We start from the raw sequence: 18,173 nt of genomic DNA, 5'->3' as shown, positions 1-18,173 counted from the left end.
CCCAGGTGGGATGCATGAGACAAATGCTCGGGCCTGGTGCACTGGGAAGACCCAGAGGAATCGGGTGGAGAGGGAGGTGGGAGGGGGGATCGGGATTGGGAATACATGTAAATCCATGGCTGATTCATATCAATGTATGTCAAAACCCACTGGAAAAAAAAATAATAATAATAATAAAAATTAAAAAAAAAAAAAAAGTGAACAAACACCTCTCTAAGGGTGTAAGGAAGCCAGAGAATATTTAGGAAAAAATCAATACAGTTTTTAGTAAGAAGTTGAAGGTATTGAAGCCTGAAACCTTCAATTTTCTCTGAAAAGCTGAAGGCAAGACCAACCTCTGAAAAAAAAAATAACTCAGGCGTGTGTGTCGTTATTTACATAAAGAGTTGAGTGATGCCCATTATGTTCTGCCCAGTTCCTACTGGAAACCACAGAAGATCTTGAACTGTTGGGCTTTAGCTCATTTTCTAGGGAGAAATAAAATGTCATGAAATGGCAGGATACCCTATTTTCTAATATTTAATAGATCAAAGTGATGGAAAGGGTAATTTATAGTTAAACAAATATAGAAAACCGTGTACTAGGATTTAAGCTGGAAATAGTCTAAGTAATGAATGAGTGAAGTCTTGGAATGACTTAATTTTGATCCATCAACTTGGCCAGGCTCCCCAGGCGGTGCAGTGGTGAAGAATCCTCCTGCCAGTGCAGGAGACGCAAAAGACAGAGGTTTAATCCCTGGATCAGGAAGATCTCTGGAGGAGAAAAGGGCAATCCACTCTAGTATTCTTGCCTGGAAAATTCCATGGGCAGAGGAGCCTGGCGGGCTACAGTCCACGGGTCGCGACCGAGCACAGCAGGACATTGGCTTTGGCCACCTAACACAGAGCAAGCAGTATGTTTTTCGAAACATCATTTGCTATTTCAGTGATAGCAGAACTGCTAGGTCCCAGCAGTTGCCTGCAGCACCCATTAAAATGATCTAGTCCTGCTTTGCCCATTGAACACAGTGTGTGAAACACTACATCCAACAGGCAGAGACATCACTCACATGAGATGTTCAAACACCAAAGGCCAGAGATGGAGAAAACATACAGGGCAATTGCTGGTGACCATTCCTGTTACTGGAGTGACACAACGATAGTATGCCCATACTGAAACACTAGTGTTCCATTATTACTGAAACAAGTACAGTATTAGTCTCACTCACTAAATGACTATCCATGTGCTAGTATCTCCTACACTTCATGATTTCAGGGAGTGAAAATATATTGCAAGATATCCTGGGAAAATTTAACAGTAAGGATTCAGCAATTCACCATTCCCTGTCATCCCTTGAAAAATAAAACTATTAAATAACACTTTATCCTTCAGTTATCTATTAGTCATTTCTTGACATTATGTATAATAGACACCCTTTAGAGTAAGGTTTATTATTAAACAGATCCAAGACAAGTGAAGCATCCAAGCTTTTCCTCCCCAAGATAAAAAATCTGAGATGATTATTCAGGAGCATAGGTAATCATTTTCCCCCAGTAGAAGCATCTTATACAGTGGTTAACTCAAATTAGTTTCCATTTAAAATGATTAACTCTACTATAAAAAATAATTTGTTTCTTACGGTTCAAAATGTAATGGGCTGCTAAAATGTGCAGACTGGTCACAGTTTTAGGATTGCTAATAGGACACAGCAGCTTAGCAACTGTGGCCACAATAAAAAATTAAACGTGAAAATTCAGATCTAGCATGCCTCAGATAAATGCAACCCTGTAATCCAAAGTCATATCAGCAAAGAAGTGAACACTGAGCAATGCTATTAAGACACCATGGTATGAAATAGCATAGAAAAGTCTATTGTTCCTCTCTCTGCAGGCAAAAGATAGAGCAGATTCTGATGTTTACAAGTATACATTCAAGGCATAGATGCACTAATAAAACATGCCATAAATCAGATATGTATGAAATATAATTTTATATATATATACATATATATATATGATCAGGTTGAAATAAATATGAAGTCAAGATTTTCAAGAGATGGTTTGAGTTAACCACTTTTCAGCCTTTACAACTTACTCTTGGCTAACAGAGAAGTTTCCTAAAGTCTGGGAAACAGCAAATCACTGTGGAATTATTTTAAAAGAAGGCATTTAATGTGCCGATGATTCTAGCAGCAAGTGGGAGAAAATGCCACAGAATAGGGGAACACTATAAAAGTGCCCCAAAAGGAGTGTCGAGAAATCCTTCTCATCAAAATGGAGCTATCACTGAGTCTGACAATGACATGAAGGGGTGTCCGCAGTCAAGACAACAATTTAGTACTTCTTCAGACTGTCATTCTTCTTCTGAGCAAGAATTTGGGAAATGGCACTGGTGCCAGAGCTTCTTGATTTTCCTTAGAAGATACTGTTTAGCCTCAACAGGAACAAGGCTCACATATATTTCCCCCGATATGCAAAGAGTCACAGGGAAGACCTAACTAATTCACCACTACATGTCTCACTTGTTTCTATAACTCTTGTGTACCTTCTATATTGACATCAAAGGTACCAGTTCTTGCTCTGGTTATAGTCATGCCTCATCACTGCCTTCAGGGTGGTCGGGGTGATTTTCTACTCCTGGTCCATCAGTGATAATTCTGACAGCCATGCTGCTCGAGACACAGTCTCCATATGCTGAAGGGGAGTCTTCTGCTTGTGGTTACAGTTGCTGCACCTTCAAATCACAGCCTTGTGACTACTGAGCCCTTCTCCTGCTGTCCCTAAAAGTTTAAATTGTAAGCATCATATGAGACGCCTAGACCAGGACTAAGTGCCTATAAAGAACTTGATCCTCTTATCCTGTTCCATCAGAAGTAAGAAACAGATATTCCAGAATGAAGGCAGGAAGGAAATCCTGGCAGGCAGTGAAATAAGGGCTGACAAGCTCTCTGAACTCAAGGAAGTCTTCATCCAGCAGTACACATTGAGGAAATGAGACAAGGATTTTAAGAATTCAAGCGCAGTCACATGAATATTGGTTTCTCAGAATAACCATAGGCATTTTGCATGAATGAAACAGAAATAGAAAGCCTATTCTGGCAAAGGTTTGGCGTAACTAATCACAATCAGAGAAAATAAATGGAGACAGGGCTTGAAAAAGTGACTGAATCTCTCAACTAATGTTCAGAAAAAAAATAAATTGAAACATAGGAAAACCGCAAAAGCTATGAATCTAACTTTCTATCTTATTCTTACAAAATTAAAGTTCAATGTCACCCAAGTCATCCAGTGGTTGAACTTTCAAAAAAAAAAAAAAAAAAAAAAAATATATATATATATATATATATATATATATATATTAGAAGGTCCCCGGCAATCTAGTGGTTGGGACTCCATGCTCCCAGTGCGGAGGGCATGAGTTTGATCCTTGATCTGGGAAGCAAGATGCCATGTGCCACACATCCAACATGAACAAATAAGCATGGGAAAGTGGGGAATAAATGATTTCTAAAAAGTGAGCCTGCTCTTCTATGAGTTCAGAGAATTCTAAACAGTTGATGATTTCATAATGTCACTTGAAAGATTATATAGTTCCCTTCTGAGATGAGTTTTCAATGTTCCTGTGATAATAAGCAACTAAGCAAACCCCACAGTCTTCATGCTGACTTGCTAGTGCGGTTCCCCTTATGCTCAGTTTCTGTAAAATGAAGATGTGTTCTTATTAATAAGTTAAGGACTTTACGGTATGTTTTCCTGCAGAGTCCTAGCCCTCCAAATGATTCTGTTTCAAGCTAAACAGTCCTTATTTCCTTTATCTTTTTTATTCATTTATTATAGCTGCCACATTCCAGGACTTGAAAGGAACACATTTCCAGTGACATACACTTCTACTATAAAAACAAAAAAATATATATATATATAAATTCTTGAGGGACAAATTAGACAAAACTAGGCCAAATTAAACCTCTTACAAGATTAAGGACGTCTCCATTCACAGTCTTCATCCTAAAATGCTTCTGCTTCTGATCTTAAAAAGGGAGAAGAAAGCGGTGTGGCGGGATTGTGTTTTCTAAAAGGATGTGTGGCAGGATTGTGTTTTCTAAAAGGATGTGTTCAAGTCCTAACCCTAAAATCTGTGACAGATCTTATATATGGAAATAAGGTCTTTGCAGATCAAGGTGAGATGAGGCTGTATCGCGTTAAGGTAGACACTAAACACCATGACTCATGTCTTTATAAAGGGGTATTTGGATGTAGACCCATAGGAACGAAGGTCCTGTGATAATGGAGCCAGAGATTGGAGTGGGGCATCTATAAACAAAGAACACCAAGGATTGCAAGGGGTCTCTAGAAGCTAGGGGAACCCACAGAAGAATTCTTCCCTAGAGCTCACAGAGGCAATGCTTACAGCGTTGCCAACATCTTGATGTTAGACTTCTGGTCTCCAAAATGCAGGACAATATGGTTCTTTTATATTTAGTCATCAGGCGTGCGGCCATTGGTTAAGGCAGCCACCAAGACCCACGGGAAAAAGGATCAACTTTGGACAACGATCTTGGGTTCAAATCTATACTGTATTTTCTGGACCAAGGCAACTTGTTTAGTATCTTTGAGTAAGTACCAATTTGCTTGCATGTGAAATCTTGAGGGCTTCTGTAGAAAACCAGGTACATAATAGAAAATCACTAAGGAATTATATGATTTTTATCAATAAAGCAAAAAAGCAAAATCATTCATTCTTACCCTTATATTCTAGTATGCATTCTAACAATCCTGCATAATTTCTTAAAATCTGTTAGAGATAAACCAATCAGAAAGGATTCCAATTCTAAAATAATTACAGTATGTGTAAGGATCCATGTCTATGTCTGAGCTGTAACTGAAGACAATGACAGCTAAATAATTCCAGTGATGTTTATGCTTAAAGTTTTCACTTTCCTGTAAACACAAATGTTGTAGACACCTTTCTGCTAGATTTTAACAAGAGGAGATTCAATATAAGCCATATATCCTTACTATCATACGCCCAGTTTGGCTGAGTATTAGGAAAATGAATTGAAAGAGAAGACAATAATCATCAAACTGTTTTAGTTAGCTCTGACTTGTGAGGTATCAAGGCATACAATTTCCAAGAAAAAGGTGAGAGGAGCTCAGCTTGGTACGATATCTACACAAATTGTTTTACTAACTATACAGTGACCCACAACCTCAGTCTCTTAATTATCTTGTAATTCCAGGCAAATAAGTGCTGACATAAACACACATATTTTTTCTCAACTGAAATATTACATACTGTGAAAGAGTATTAGTTAAGTATGTAGACTTTTCTATGTCTGGATACTTAGTTAAGTATCTAGACTTCTCTATGCCATCAAATCTCTTTAAATGGTAATAAACTGAATCACTTTACTTACTAATAGAAGCAGCAGGACAACGTCAGGGTTGTCACACGCACAGGCAACGTGCATCGGCGTCCAAAAGTCTTCATCCTGGTGGTTGACATTGGCCCCTCTGTCAATCAGGATCTCTGCGATGAAGACATTATCATACCGAGCACACTAAAAAAAAATAAAAGAAAGAAAGAAAAGAAAATATACTATTGCAATAAACCATGATAGTCTTATTCTTATTCCAAATTTCTTTTCTACATACAGAAAACTTTAGTGCCAATTATGGAAGTTGGGAGGTGGAGCTCAACTGGAGGAATTTGCTCCTCTTCTGTACTAACTTACAAGGAAAGAAGCTTATGTAAGAAAAGAAAACTGAATCCATGGACAGCGGAAAGAAAAAACAGACTAGATATTATAGAAGACAAAATTAGTGACTTAAAGGCAGTAAAAACTATACGATATAAAACAGGGAGAAAAATGACTAAATAAATGAATGGCGTATCAGCGAGTTGTAGGAAAACTTCAGACTGATTGACTGATAACCCATGTGACTGACAACATTGGAAATGGGGACTACAGGATAAATTTCTGGTTTTGTCATTATTTAATTACCTTTAAAATTAACAGAAGACAGCCTAATTTTTAAGCTTCCCTGGTGGCTTGGCAGTAAAGAATCCACCTGACAATGCAGGAGATGCAGGTTCGATCCCTGGGTTAGGAAGATGCCCTGTAGAAGGAAATGGCAACCCACTCCAGTATTCTTACTTGGGAAACCCCATGAACCAGAGGAGCCTGATGGGCTACAGTCGCTGGGATCACAAACAGCTGGATAAGATTGAGCGACTGAGCAGAGCAGGAAAGTGATTAAAACACTTGGAATTTAAGCTTCTAATAAAAACACAGTATTTTTGCGTTAATTTCTTTTACTGTATGAAACATACATGCTTTAATGTTCAAGTAACATGTAAACAGAAAGAGTTAAAAAGAAAAAGGAGATTCTGCCCCCTCTCCCATTTGAGTCACTGATAACAATTCCTTATCTAGCCTTCAAGATTTTCTCTGCTGTTGAAAAAGATAATCCCCCTCCCCCATCTATCTGTCTCGAGTCTAAAAAATGTACTATTCTCTAACCTGTTTTTGACATTTACCAATATGTCTTGAGCATATTTGCGAATCTGTTGCAGCTTGTTTTCATTATGCTTATGTGTGTGCTCAGCCGCTCAGTCGTGTCTGACTCTTTGCAATTCTATGGACTGTAGCCCACCAGGCTCCTCTGTCCATGGGAACTGCAGTGGGTTGCCATGTCCTTCTCCAGGGGAGCTTCCCAACCCAGCGATCAAACCCAAGTTTCTTGTGTCTCCTGCATCAGCAGGCGAATTCTTTACCACTGAGCCACTCGGAAACCCACTGCTACGGTCTTTTGCTGTCATAGCACGGAATCAAAAGAATTCTCATTTCATATTCCAGTCAAGAGTGTTTCCTTAGAACCAAGAGCTCCTTCTCAACAGTTTATGCATTAAAGGTCTTAACTTATTAATAAAACTCCAGACAGCATTTCAGCAAAGCCCTTTGTGACTCTTGTTTTTAACTCCAGACATAGCAACTTTACTTCCAAAGAGTTAAGTCTGAATTTTTTCTATACTGCCCTCAATAGACTAAATCCCTGGGGTGCAAAAGATTGTTATTTGTTTTCATTATTTTCCCTCTGATAGTAGTTGACACCTGCCATAGATCTGATTCATGAATTATTGAATATAAATAGGCAAATTCAGCCTTACTGAAAACTTATTAAAATATGTTAAAACTAAAGACTGCATATGATGAAAAATATTAAAACCTGTGTATCAATTATCTGGGGCTTCCCCCGTGGCTCAGCAGTAAAGAATCTGCCTGAAGTGCAGGAGTCCCAGGAGATAGATGTGGGTCCAAACCCGAGCTGGGAAGATCCCCTGGAGGAGGACATGGTAACACACTCCAGTATTTTCGCCTGGAGAATCCCTTGGACAGAGGAGCTTGGCGGGCCACAGTCTATAGCGTTGCAGAGAGTCCGACACGACCAAAGCAACTCAGCCCTCAACATGCATCAATTATCCACCCTTAACACGGATGGAATTATTCTTCTCCAGCTTCAAAGTTACTGGGCGTTTCTAACAGAGGTCTTCCAGAAATCTCATGTAGACTCAACTACTCAGTGAATCAGTGGAGTTAAATAAATGAAACTGGGAAAGCTTAACAATTTCCACAGCTTTTTCCTGATGCCCTGCACAAGCATGCAATGTCTTTTTCTCAAAGACGTTGATCTAAGAATATATAATTAGAGCTCTGGTGCTGATAAAGCATCAGAAATCATAATGCGGGATACCCAAGGCGGGGCGAACACAGAGCTACTCACGCTTGACATTTTCAAGGGCGAAATTGCCTTTGTCGGAACCTAAGGCATTTTGAAACCCTGTAATTTTGTCTCTCTGGCAACCTGCAATTTTGCATTTGTTTTTATTTACTCAGTAACCCCAGGAAAAGGAGGTTCAGTGCTGAACCCACATTCCTACAGCCGTCAGGAGGTTTTCTTACATGTATTCCAGCTTCAAAGCCTCTTCATCCTAGCCTGACAACCAAAGTCTAACAGTAGAAAGATGCAGAGTATTTGCACTGGATTCAGAGCTAATTGAGTGCTTCCTGTTCACCTCATCACCACTATCTGCTCATTTCTTCTTTCTTCTGACTCTACCATTTCTGAATCTTTCTACTCTGTTCCCTGGGCTGTCTCATTAGGCACAGATCCTTATATTCTTACAGTTCATCCATCCATCCATCCCTTCATCCACCCATTTACCCTTTTAGAATGTACTGAGTACCTACTATGCATCACAGGCTAAGGATACAAAAGTATCTAAGATGTCACAGTTTCTGAAAATTCACTCTAGCAGAGAGAAGAGGCACGTTCTCCACTCATTACAATCCATTATGACAAGATTTATAGCAGAAGCAAGGACCATGTGTGATGAGACCTTGGATAAAAGAGTAACTCAGTCTGACCAGGAGTACAGAGGAGGCTTCAGAACTGACCTCCGAAGGTGGCCAAGTGATGTCATCATTTTCCTCTTTCTTATCACCTGCTTATCCCTCATGCAGGTCTGCTGTGATCAGTTTATTTTTCTCTCTCTGTCTCTGAAAATTCCACTCTAAATAAGACTGCTTGCATCTTAACTCATAATATCTATCACAGCATCACATTAATTAATTAAGCAATTAAGGGGTTAATGTGCCTTCCCAACAAACCTACTGAGCACCTACTGAGTGGCAGGCTTCCCGTAAGTGCTACAAATGTGATGAAACCAGCCACGTCCGAGCCAGCCGACAGCCTGGTAAACAGAACATAATCACCCTGAGCCTATAATCTGTTTGGTGGCAACTGTGTGATAAGAAATGAGACAAACAACCACATAAAAGTTGAGCTGATTGTGGGCTGGTGGGGGTGGGTTACTATATCCTTGGGGACAAGCCCTGGGAGGTTTCGGTAGATGATTTTTGAGCAGAGATGCAAAGCAAGCAGAGGAGGGAGCCATGTGGATTTCATCGGAAAGGGGAAGTAACAGCGAGAGCACGGGGACTTGGGGTTGGTGGGCCCATTAAAGGATCAGCTGGGGCAGGAGAGGTCCCTGGAGATGTGGGCACGGACCGCTAGCTCATCCCGTGTGGCCGTGGGCAGGACTCGGGGTTTTCCCTGAGTGGGAAGGGAAGTCACCGGGACACTTTGACGGAGGAGTGACCCAGCCTGGTTGCTGTGGGGGGAACAGAATGCAGGCTAGACAAAGAGGGGGCCATGGAAGTCAGTGAGGAGGCTGCAGATCCAGGGGAGAGGGCGGTTTAGGGGAAGAGGGTTTATCCAGGTGAAGACAGACGGCAGCATTCAAAGGTCAAGAAAGCAACCGCTGCTTTGCTGATGGACAGGATGGAGTTCTATGTGCTCAGTGAAGCTGGACACAGTGTATGTATATGGAGAAGTGGTCGTCCCCCTCTGCTTCTTTCTCTCCGTCTGTCAAACACACACACATACACACACGCACAGAGTAAAAATATATTGCATTCTTATCTCTTGCACTACTATTAGGAATGCAAATGATATAGTCACAATGGAGAAATGGAGGTCCCTTAAAAAGCTAAAAATAGAACATCCATGTGATCCAGCAATCTCATTCTTGGATATATACCCAGAGAAAGCCATAATTCAAAATGACATATGCATTCCAATGTTCATGGCAGCACTATTCACAATAGCCAAGACATGGAAACAAACTAAATGTCCAATAACAGAGAAATGGATAAAGAAGACGTGGTCCATAAATACAGTGGAATATTACTGAGCCATGAAAAGGAACAAAATTGGGTCATTTGTAGACATGGATGGGCCTAGAGATTGTCAACAATGAATTGACATGATTTTTTTCAAAGAAAAGGTCTGCCTTCCACTAGGCCAAGTGGAATAATGTATTCTCTGAAAACTTAATCCAGGTATCACTGGGAAACTTACTGTGGAAAGACTACAGTCTTTATAGATAGAAGGTCAGAGTTTAAGCTCTGATACTATCTACCGCTGTGTGAGTTTAACTCTGTCCCTCAGCTGCTTACCTACTGAAGTACATAAGCCTAGGCACTCCTCCACAGAGCTACTATGAATATCAAAAAAGTCAAATGAGATGAAAGCACATCATAAATAATACAATGCAGGGCATGTATTGATTAATATCTAACATATCAAAGTCACTTTATGACTTGAAAGTCATTTGATCAACACAATTCATACTTTGAAGTCCTGTTCATCATAGTAAACACTTTGAGAGCATCAGCTTGGATAACATCCCTAACTCACAGATGGGAAAAACAAGGCTCTGTGAGCTTAGAAGTCTCCTGAAGCTTAATGGAAAGGGTACATGGACCCCATGTGATGACACAGAGGGGAAAAAAGACTGAACTTACTTCCCTCCGGCTCACCTTCTGAAGGGGGACACAGAGGGAGGGGTCAGTGCCCCCAAGAAAAGAGGGCAGGGCCAGGGTGGTCTCCTCGAGAACACGCAGACTGCTGGACCTCTTGGTAAGGATGCCAGTGATACTGACCAAGAGGAGAATCTTATCTCTAGGAAGTGGTGTGCAGCATGTCCTTAGAACCAAACCTGGGACCCAGAGCTAATGGGCTACATGGCTCCTTAGAAATGTTGTGTAAGCCAGGTAATGACCTGAGGCTAAAACAGAGAGGCTTCGCAGCCAAAACACCCTGGATACCTCTCCGTCTCCACCGATGCTGGAGCGAGGTGGCTTTCTGAGGATCAAACAGAGAGACTTCCCAGCCAAAACGCTCTAGAAATCTCTCTTTCCATCTCAATCCGTGCTGGAGAGAAAGGGCTGACACTCTTCAGCTGCGCTCCCCATCTAGATTCCGAGTCACCTGTCTGCCCTGCCGTGTGTAGTATGACCGTCTGCACCCCAGGGGCCCCCAGGCTCTGGCAGACACACGTTTCTCTTGCTGGCAGTGGTTCTCAACCTTGCCCATAAACTAGAATCACCTGGGGGGGGGCTCTGCACCACCCCAAAGTTCAATCGACACCCCAGAAAAGTTGAGTCAGAGTCTCCAGGCTGGGTGGTCACCAGAAGGTAGATGTTGGCATCTTATGGCTGCCAGCTGACTCCCGGAGGCAACCAGGCTCAGATTCAGCCCCAGGTGAGAGAGCGTCCGTCTGATCCATGCGTGACCTCCCTTAACATGGTTTGTGCTAAGTGAAGAAATACAGCATTTTTAAAATACCGGTACACAATTATAAATTAGGCTTTTATATTAATCTGGGCATTTTTTTCAAAATCATGTTTTACACCTGAAATTAGTCCTAAAGACCACTAAACTGAATAATTATGGACATCTCCCTTTACTTAAGTTTTGCCCTTAACTGAACCAGCAAAAATCTCTTGCATGTGAAACGGCTGTATTTATTTGTTTATGTGGTTATTTAATTGTTTATTCACTTAATCATTCCGTGCTTATTTCCAAAAGAATGTAGTAAAGTTTTATTCACATAGGCCATGAGCAGAGAATTGTAAAAGCTCAATGGGACAAGAAAGAAAGTAAATAAAAGAAAGGATGGCTGCCTAATGCTCTATAATTGATACAATATTATTCTTGCTTATTTGCTGAATATGATTCATGTTCAAAAGGATCTTCTTTAATGCAGATACGCAAACTCCATTCACTAATGATTAGCTGGCTCAACGGTAAAGAAGCCGTGTCTCCTTATTTCTAACCAACAATACGGTTCTCTAGGCCATATATTTTATCATTTAAAACCGTTCAATTTAGACTTGTATTATATATATATATATATATATGTATGTATATATTTCACCTTGGGTTGGGAAGATCCTGGAGAAGGGAAAGGCTACCCACTCTGGTATTCTGGCCCAGAGAAGTCCATGGACTGTATAGTCCATGGGGTCGCAAAGAGTCAGACACAACTGAGCAACTTTCACTAACTCACTACTGAGAGAGGCGGGGGGAGAGAGAGAGAGATGGGCTTCCTTGGTGGTTCAGTGGTGAAGAATCCTCCTGCCAATGCAGGAGACAACAGAAGACACAGGTTCGATCCCTGGGTCAGGAAGATCCCCTGGAGGAAGAAACAGCGACTCACTCCACTATTCTTACCCGAGTAATCGCATGGACTGCAGCCCACCCGGTCCCTGGGTTGCAAAAGAATCAGACATGACTAAGTGTGTCTTAAACAACAACAGTTTACAAACTATAATGCAAGCAATTAACAAACATCAACGTGTCATTACTCAAGCCTGTTCATCTGAAGCACATCACTGCTCTGATCGTCTGTTACAAGCGCATTCTGCCACTGAGTCTGGTGTCCACAGCTGGTTCCCCTTCCACCGCGTGTCACCCACTCTCACCCGGTCATCACAGCCCTTACCAGATGGAGCAGGGACCCTCCGGAGGACACAGGCATGTGGGGGTCGGCCCCCTCCTTCAGGAGTCGCAGCACTGGAAGAATGAGAGAGGAGAGTTACAGCTCATCTTTGTTCCTCACCGTGAACCAGAAGGTGTAGCGTTTCATTAGTGTCTAAATCCCAAACAGCCATGAAAGCCAAAGAAGACACACGAATCGCCATCCAACCTTATTTTGCGGATTTAAGCTTGGCAGCATTTCTCTTCACATTGAAACCCGTTTCTTGGTTTGCCAACATCTTCACCTGTTCAGTTCAGTTCAGTTCAGTTCAGTCACTCAGTCGTGTCCGACTCTGCAACCCCATGAATCACAGCATGCCCAGGCCTCCCTGTCCATCACAAACTCCTGGAGTTTACTCAAACTCATGCCCATCAAGTCGGTGATGCCAACTAGCCATCTCATCCTCTGTCGTCCCCTTCTCCTCCTGCCCCCAACCACTCCCAGCATCAGGGTCTTTTCCTGTTACAGCCCCACAAATTATTCCCAAAGGGGACCACACTCTTACAATTTATTATTGCAAAGTGCCTGGCTTAAGTTTCTGTCCTAGATCAAGGAGAAATAAGCAAAAAGAAGGGAATCACTTCACTCAGCTCAAGTATGCTTTAGCTCACTCTTACTGTTTTAAACTCAATAGGACTCATTGGCTTAAAACAATAAAAGCTGACACTTTGCACATTAAACTTTCCTTCATGCAATTACCCCTTGGCCCCACTTCCATCATTCTCCCAAAGCCATTTGTAGCTAAATTAGCAATGTCAAACAGCTCAAAATAGATGCCACTCATCAGGGTAACAGCACAGCTGGAAAGCGACCTGTGTTTCCATTTGAACAGCAGAGGTGGACGGGGTAGGGCATGGAATGCAACAGGCCTTGGGAGAAAGATTGTGTTGTTAATATATCTTCTGTGACACACTGCAGGCTCCAAGAGGCCCATCCATTCCCCAAGACACTATTCCAGTTCCCACTGTTAACAGCAGTATCGTAGTTTTCATAGAGAGCGATTCATGCTTTGTCCAAATAGATAACTAAAGCAACAGTTCTTCAAGTTCGTATCGCACAGAACTGTACAAAATGACTAAGATGCAAACTCATACCTTCCAGAGCAAACTGTGTTTCCATTAACTTTCTCTGTAACTTGTCAATGTCATCAGAACACAAACTCTGTTCTTGTCACCCCACGTGACATACTTGTCACCCCAAGTCTTGACTGTGTTCCAGTCTCTAGTTTGTTACCATCTTCCCCACGTTTAACTGCACATCACAGAGGACAGACACAGTTCCTCTCACACAACTTTCTCTCCAAGACTATCTCTTCTGTGGTGTTTGCATGAGAGATGAAGAGGAGGCATGCCAGCCCCATGGGCGTGACAAACCCACACCCAGCCCAGTGCACTCTCCAAGCAGCCTTTCCCGAAACGGGAGCATCTCTGTCCAAATCCCTCTCCTCGGGGACGTCAGGTGCATTCCTGCTCTCAGACCAGCAGTGACACTTGGCCTGGCTCCTTGATCTTACACCTCGTCCCCCAGCCCTCTTCCACAAAGAGGTACCTCCATAGAAGCACTATTCATTTACCAACAGCGTTGCCTTGATGATGTTCTTTCTTTAATAATTTAACTCTTTTTGTAACCTAGCTTCTCCTCATGTGGGTAGTTGGTGGCAAACGTATAGATCTCACAGGATGACTTGTAACCTGGCATCCTATGGCTCATCCATTTGTGGACACAGGTACCTCCCTTGTCTGCCCATTACAGGAAAGTCCAGGAAGGTGAGGAGTTGGCTTTCCTCCCCGTCTCTGAGCTGCTATGAGCCAGCCTGTTGCCCGGCTGTATGTCAGCGGGCTTCCTTGCTCCCTTTCTCAGTCTCCTTCTGCACATGTGTGAGTAAGTGCATGCATGTCTTATTCCCTCATATACTTCCTACTCCTAATTTTAAAAAGTGTGTCCATGAAAACAGAAAGTTCCTTAACTATATTTACCAATAGTTTTCTCAGAATGAAAATAGCACTTTTACCCCAATTATTATTTGCTTAACAAATGAAATTATTCATCTTGAACTGGCTGATACCTCCTTGGTGCTTTATGGTTATTATAACAAAGAACTTTTACTGGTGTGATCACACTACCGATAATGAGGAAGATTATACTTTACTAGTTAAAACATTAGTAAAATGCTATTATATTTCTATAAAGAATCCACCATGCACACGTGTGGTGAACTACACATAATATATATCAGTGATACACTGGCCTTGCAGTTTGACCCACTGGAGACTAAGTCCCACTGGGAAAGCTAACAGACTTCACTCTATGCCTTAGCTTTCTGTTTATAAAATAATCGACAATTGTTGGACTCACACGATGAAAGTGTAGTGTGAATTGAACGGAACAACACATAGAGCAAACTGATCAAGCCTCCTGGCACTGGTCAGGGGGTCACTAAATGATTTTTATTAGTAAAATTACTGTTGTCAGTCATGAAACCAATAATGATGTATCATTAAACATGTACCTGAAGGTTTATTCTAACTTTTCTCAAAACCTTCTGATTACTAAATGCTGAATTTACGTATAGGATGTAAGCCAATGCAAATGTACCAAAATTCATTGAAAGATGAGTTTACAATTTATCAGGTAGAATAAAGGGGCAGAAGAGGGCAATGGAGGAGGCGATGAGAGAATGATGAGCAAGGGGATACCAAACAACAGTTACCAGAAGACTGCGTGTGACTTGGAGGAATGTGTTGTGGGGGATATTTTACATTACACTACAAGAGGCAGGCATCATTCTGTGGCCAATGAAGAGGATCATAGCATATTAAGCAAAGAAGTAAAAAAAAAAAACAAACCCTTAGGTAGGTGCTATGGACTAAGTGTTTGCTTTTCCACAGGAGCAGGTGGGCCACAATGATGTGCTGGTGAATGCTCAAGGATGGATGGAGATGTCTAGATGATGGATGGATGGATGGGTGGACGGATGAATGGATGGCTGATAGATGGATACGCATTTAGGAATCTGCTGCTATAAAGGCTGTGCGGTCCACAGTTTGTTGTAAATTCCATGTAATCAACTGATTCTCACAAAATGATTTTGATTTTTACTTAACTTTTGTATCCACAGTCAATCTTTGTTTCCAATTAATGACCAGGACCTTAATATCCTGGTTGATATTTTCACTGAAATTAATGAGCATGAACCAGGGATCATCAGGAAACTATGGCTGTCAGGCCAAACCTGTCGGCATACAGCCCTTAAACTAAGAATGACTTCTACAATTGTGGGAGGTGTGTGAGTGCTTGCTTCGGCAGCACATATACAATTTTGGAAGGTGTGTGAGGAAAAGACAACAAGTTAAAAAACAAGACAAGAAGTCCAAAAAGAATGTGTAACCCAGACTGTATGTGACTCTTAAGAGTTTAAAATACTTACTAACTGACCTTCGCAGAAAAGGTTTGCTGGCTCCTGAGTAAGATCGAAGTGAAACAGTGAAGGATGTCAGAACTTCAGGAATGTATCAACAACCTGAGTGACATCTTTGCTAACCAGATAAGTTCCTGAACAATGTAATCATATTTTATGAAATTTTTGTGCTTTTCACAATATAGTGGCCACTGACGCAATACATTTTAAAGTACAACCTGCATCATCAACACTTTCTCCACCACTTCTTGAATTCTACACAGTCAGGATAAAAAATCAAGCTCTGATTTCTAACACTGGCCAATTCTTTTGGTATAAATCTCCCACCATGGCTGATCCCAAGCTACCAGGGTGTGGTGTCACTGAACCCAGAGTTTGGAGGCGATGTGATGCAGTTCACAGTTTTGTGGCATTTCTATCACACAGACAAAAAAGACAAAACTTTGAGAGCAAAAAAGGAGAGGAAAACATAAAGAACTGATTAGGAAGTGATGAGCTTTGAGCTTTACCTTTGTTTTTATTACAATCTAGTAATAATTAGTTAATTACAATTCACTACTTAATTGTAAGTTTATATACTTTAGTTGTTAATACAGGTTTTTTAAAAAACTGTTTTACAACCAACTCATGAATTCCTGATGTTTTAACAACCAGCTATCAGGGGCTTTGAGAAGAGCCACCAGCGTGGAACAGGAAGCAGCCCTGAGGTGGATACGGAACATTGTCCAAGAATATCCACGAATGAGACGGACTCTGCACCCAGCAACCGCAGCGCATCCTTCCTGCCACAGTGAAACCAATGAACAAACTCCAGCCCTTCCCTCACTCAGGCAGACATCAGACTCAGGAGAAAAAGAAAGGCAATCCGGCATTTTCTCTTCCTAGATAAAAGACTGCTTCCTAAAGCACTGTTCACACTATCAGAACTAAAGTGGAACCACAGACTGGTTATGGACTGGTTTGCCCCTAAACACCATGGATCCAGAGCAAGAATAAGACAAAATCAACTACTGACTAAATAAAGAAACATATATTCCTCACATATACAAACGGTAGACTGTGCTAAATTGTAAGCCTGTGCTAAGGGTTAAAAATGACATCATGAGGTACCCAGATGTAAAGATAAAATAAAGAAAATATAAATTCGTGGTAAGCACACACTGAGCTCTCCAAAGTATGGAGGGATCTAAAACTGCTCTCAGTGCTTTAGTAAAAGAATTACTTTGATTCTCCCAACTCCATGATACAAATACTGTAATTGCATACATATCAGTACAATTGATGAGGAAACTGAGGCTTGTAAGTTATGTGATGGTAGCATGGTGGGTGTGAAACCTGTGGCTCCAAGGATTGTGTTCTTGGCCATGAAGAACATCAGGACGCTTTACCTCTCAAGTAACAAGAGAGAGGAAGGGTTACCTTCACTCAGGAACAGCAACGGGATTCAAGGTCTACGGCAATGTCCTCATAGTTACTAATTTTGTGGGAAATTGTCCGAACTCAGGTTAAAATGCTTCCTTCAAAAAGGTTCCAGTTCCTAACAACTTTATAACAACATAGTTGGAACCGACAGTCAAGTGAAAAGGCACCTTGACTCAGAGTCTGTTACAATAAAATCTGCAAGGAAACAGCTCAAGGAAAAACAGCCATCTGGGGACCAAACAGAATAATGAAGCTGAGGCTCCTTTTAGAGTGTTGCTGCTTGGAACTGATTCAGCATTTATTGTATATTTGTGGCTTCATCATCAAGCTGCCACAGAAGTTCCATCTCAGTGTCTGTGTGGGGGACATGATTTGATATTTAAAAAGAAACATTCAGTCTCGAAATCTTCAGCTATTGGGGTAAAAATGGATGAAAATACATCATCGTTAATAGGATCTGCAGCTGTCTCCCCTGCACATCCCCACCATCATCAACCATCACCAAAACCAATGGTCCACCTGATAGTCGTCACTGTAAGTGTCTAGATACGACTGATTTACCTGTGTTGAGGACAGTCAGCACATCGATGATGGTAACTTGATAGAACCTGACGACAGCAAGTGCTTTGCTGATCATAGGAGCTGGGGTGGACATCTGATTGCATGGCAATCTCTGCTGTCACGTGGTTCTTGTGATAACAGGGGGTTTGTATTCACAAAGACTTCACATTTGAAAGCAACAGAGTCAAGGAAGAGTGAAACATTACCATGGCTGCTAAGTTGTGTCCTCATAGGAAGCCCCATGAGGACAAGGAACATTGGACAAGCAAAGGAACATTCTCTAGAGTCCTAAAGGTTAGAATGTTGCTTACTAAGTAGTAACTGTGTGCATATGAAGTCACTTCAGTTCTATTCGACTCTTTGTGACCCTATGGATCATAGCCCACCAGGCTCCTCTGTCCACGGGATT

The 18,173-nt window shown here is 41.5% G+C and overlaps 1 protein-coding gene across 2 annotated transcripts in view; it reads right to left on the bottom strand.

The window, feature by feature from the left end:
* Positions 1 to 18,173, bottom strand: part of MYO16 (myosin XVI) — a 505,809-nt gene that overhangs the window by 335,735 nt on the left and 151,901 nt on the right. For both annotated transcript variants that reach the window (XM_061133099.1, XM_061133100.1), the window contains 2 exons: positions 12,328 to 12,398; positions 5,393 to 5,536 (listed from right to left, as the gene is read on the bottom strand). In XM_061133099.1, the coding sequence (XP_060989082.1) occupies positions 5,393 to 5,536; positions 12,328 to 12,398 (215 nt within the window). The remainder of the gene's footprint in view (positions 1 to 5,392; positions 5,537 to 12,327; positions 12,399 to 18,173) is intronic.

This window comes from Dama dama, chromosome 30 (genome assembly GCF_033118175.1).
Source record: "Dama dama isolate Ldn47 chromosome 30, ASM3311817v1, whole genome shotgun sequence".
In the NCBI taxonomy this organism is placed as follows: Eukaryota; Metazoa; Chordata; class Mammalia; order Artiodactyla; family Cervidae; genus Dama; species Dama dama.
Note: the sequence above shows the minus strand (reverse complement) of the source record. Positions and strands in the feature narration are given on the sequence as shown.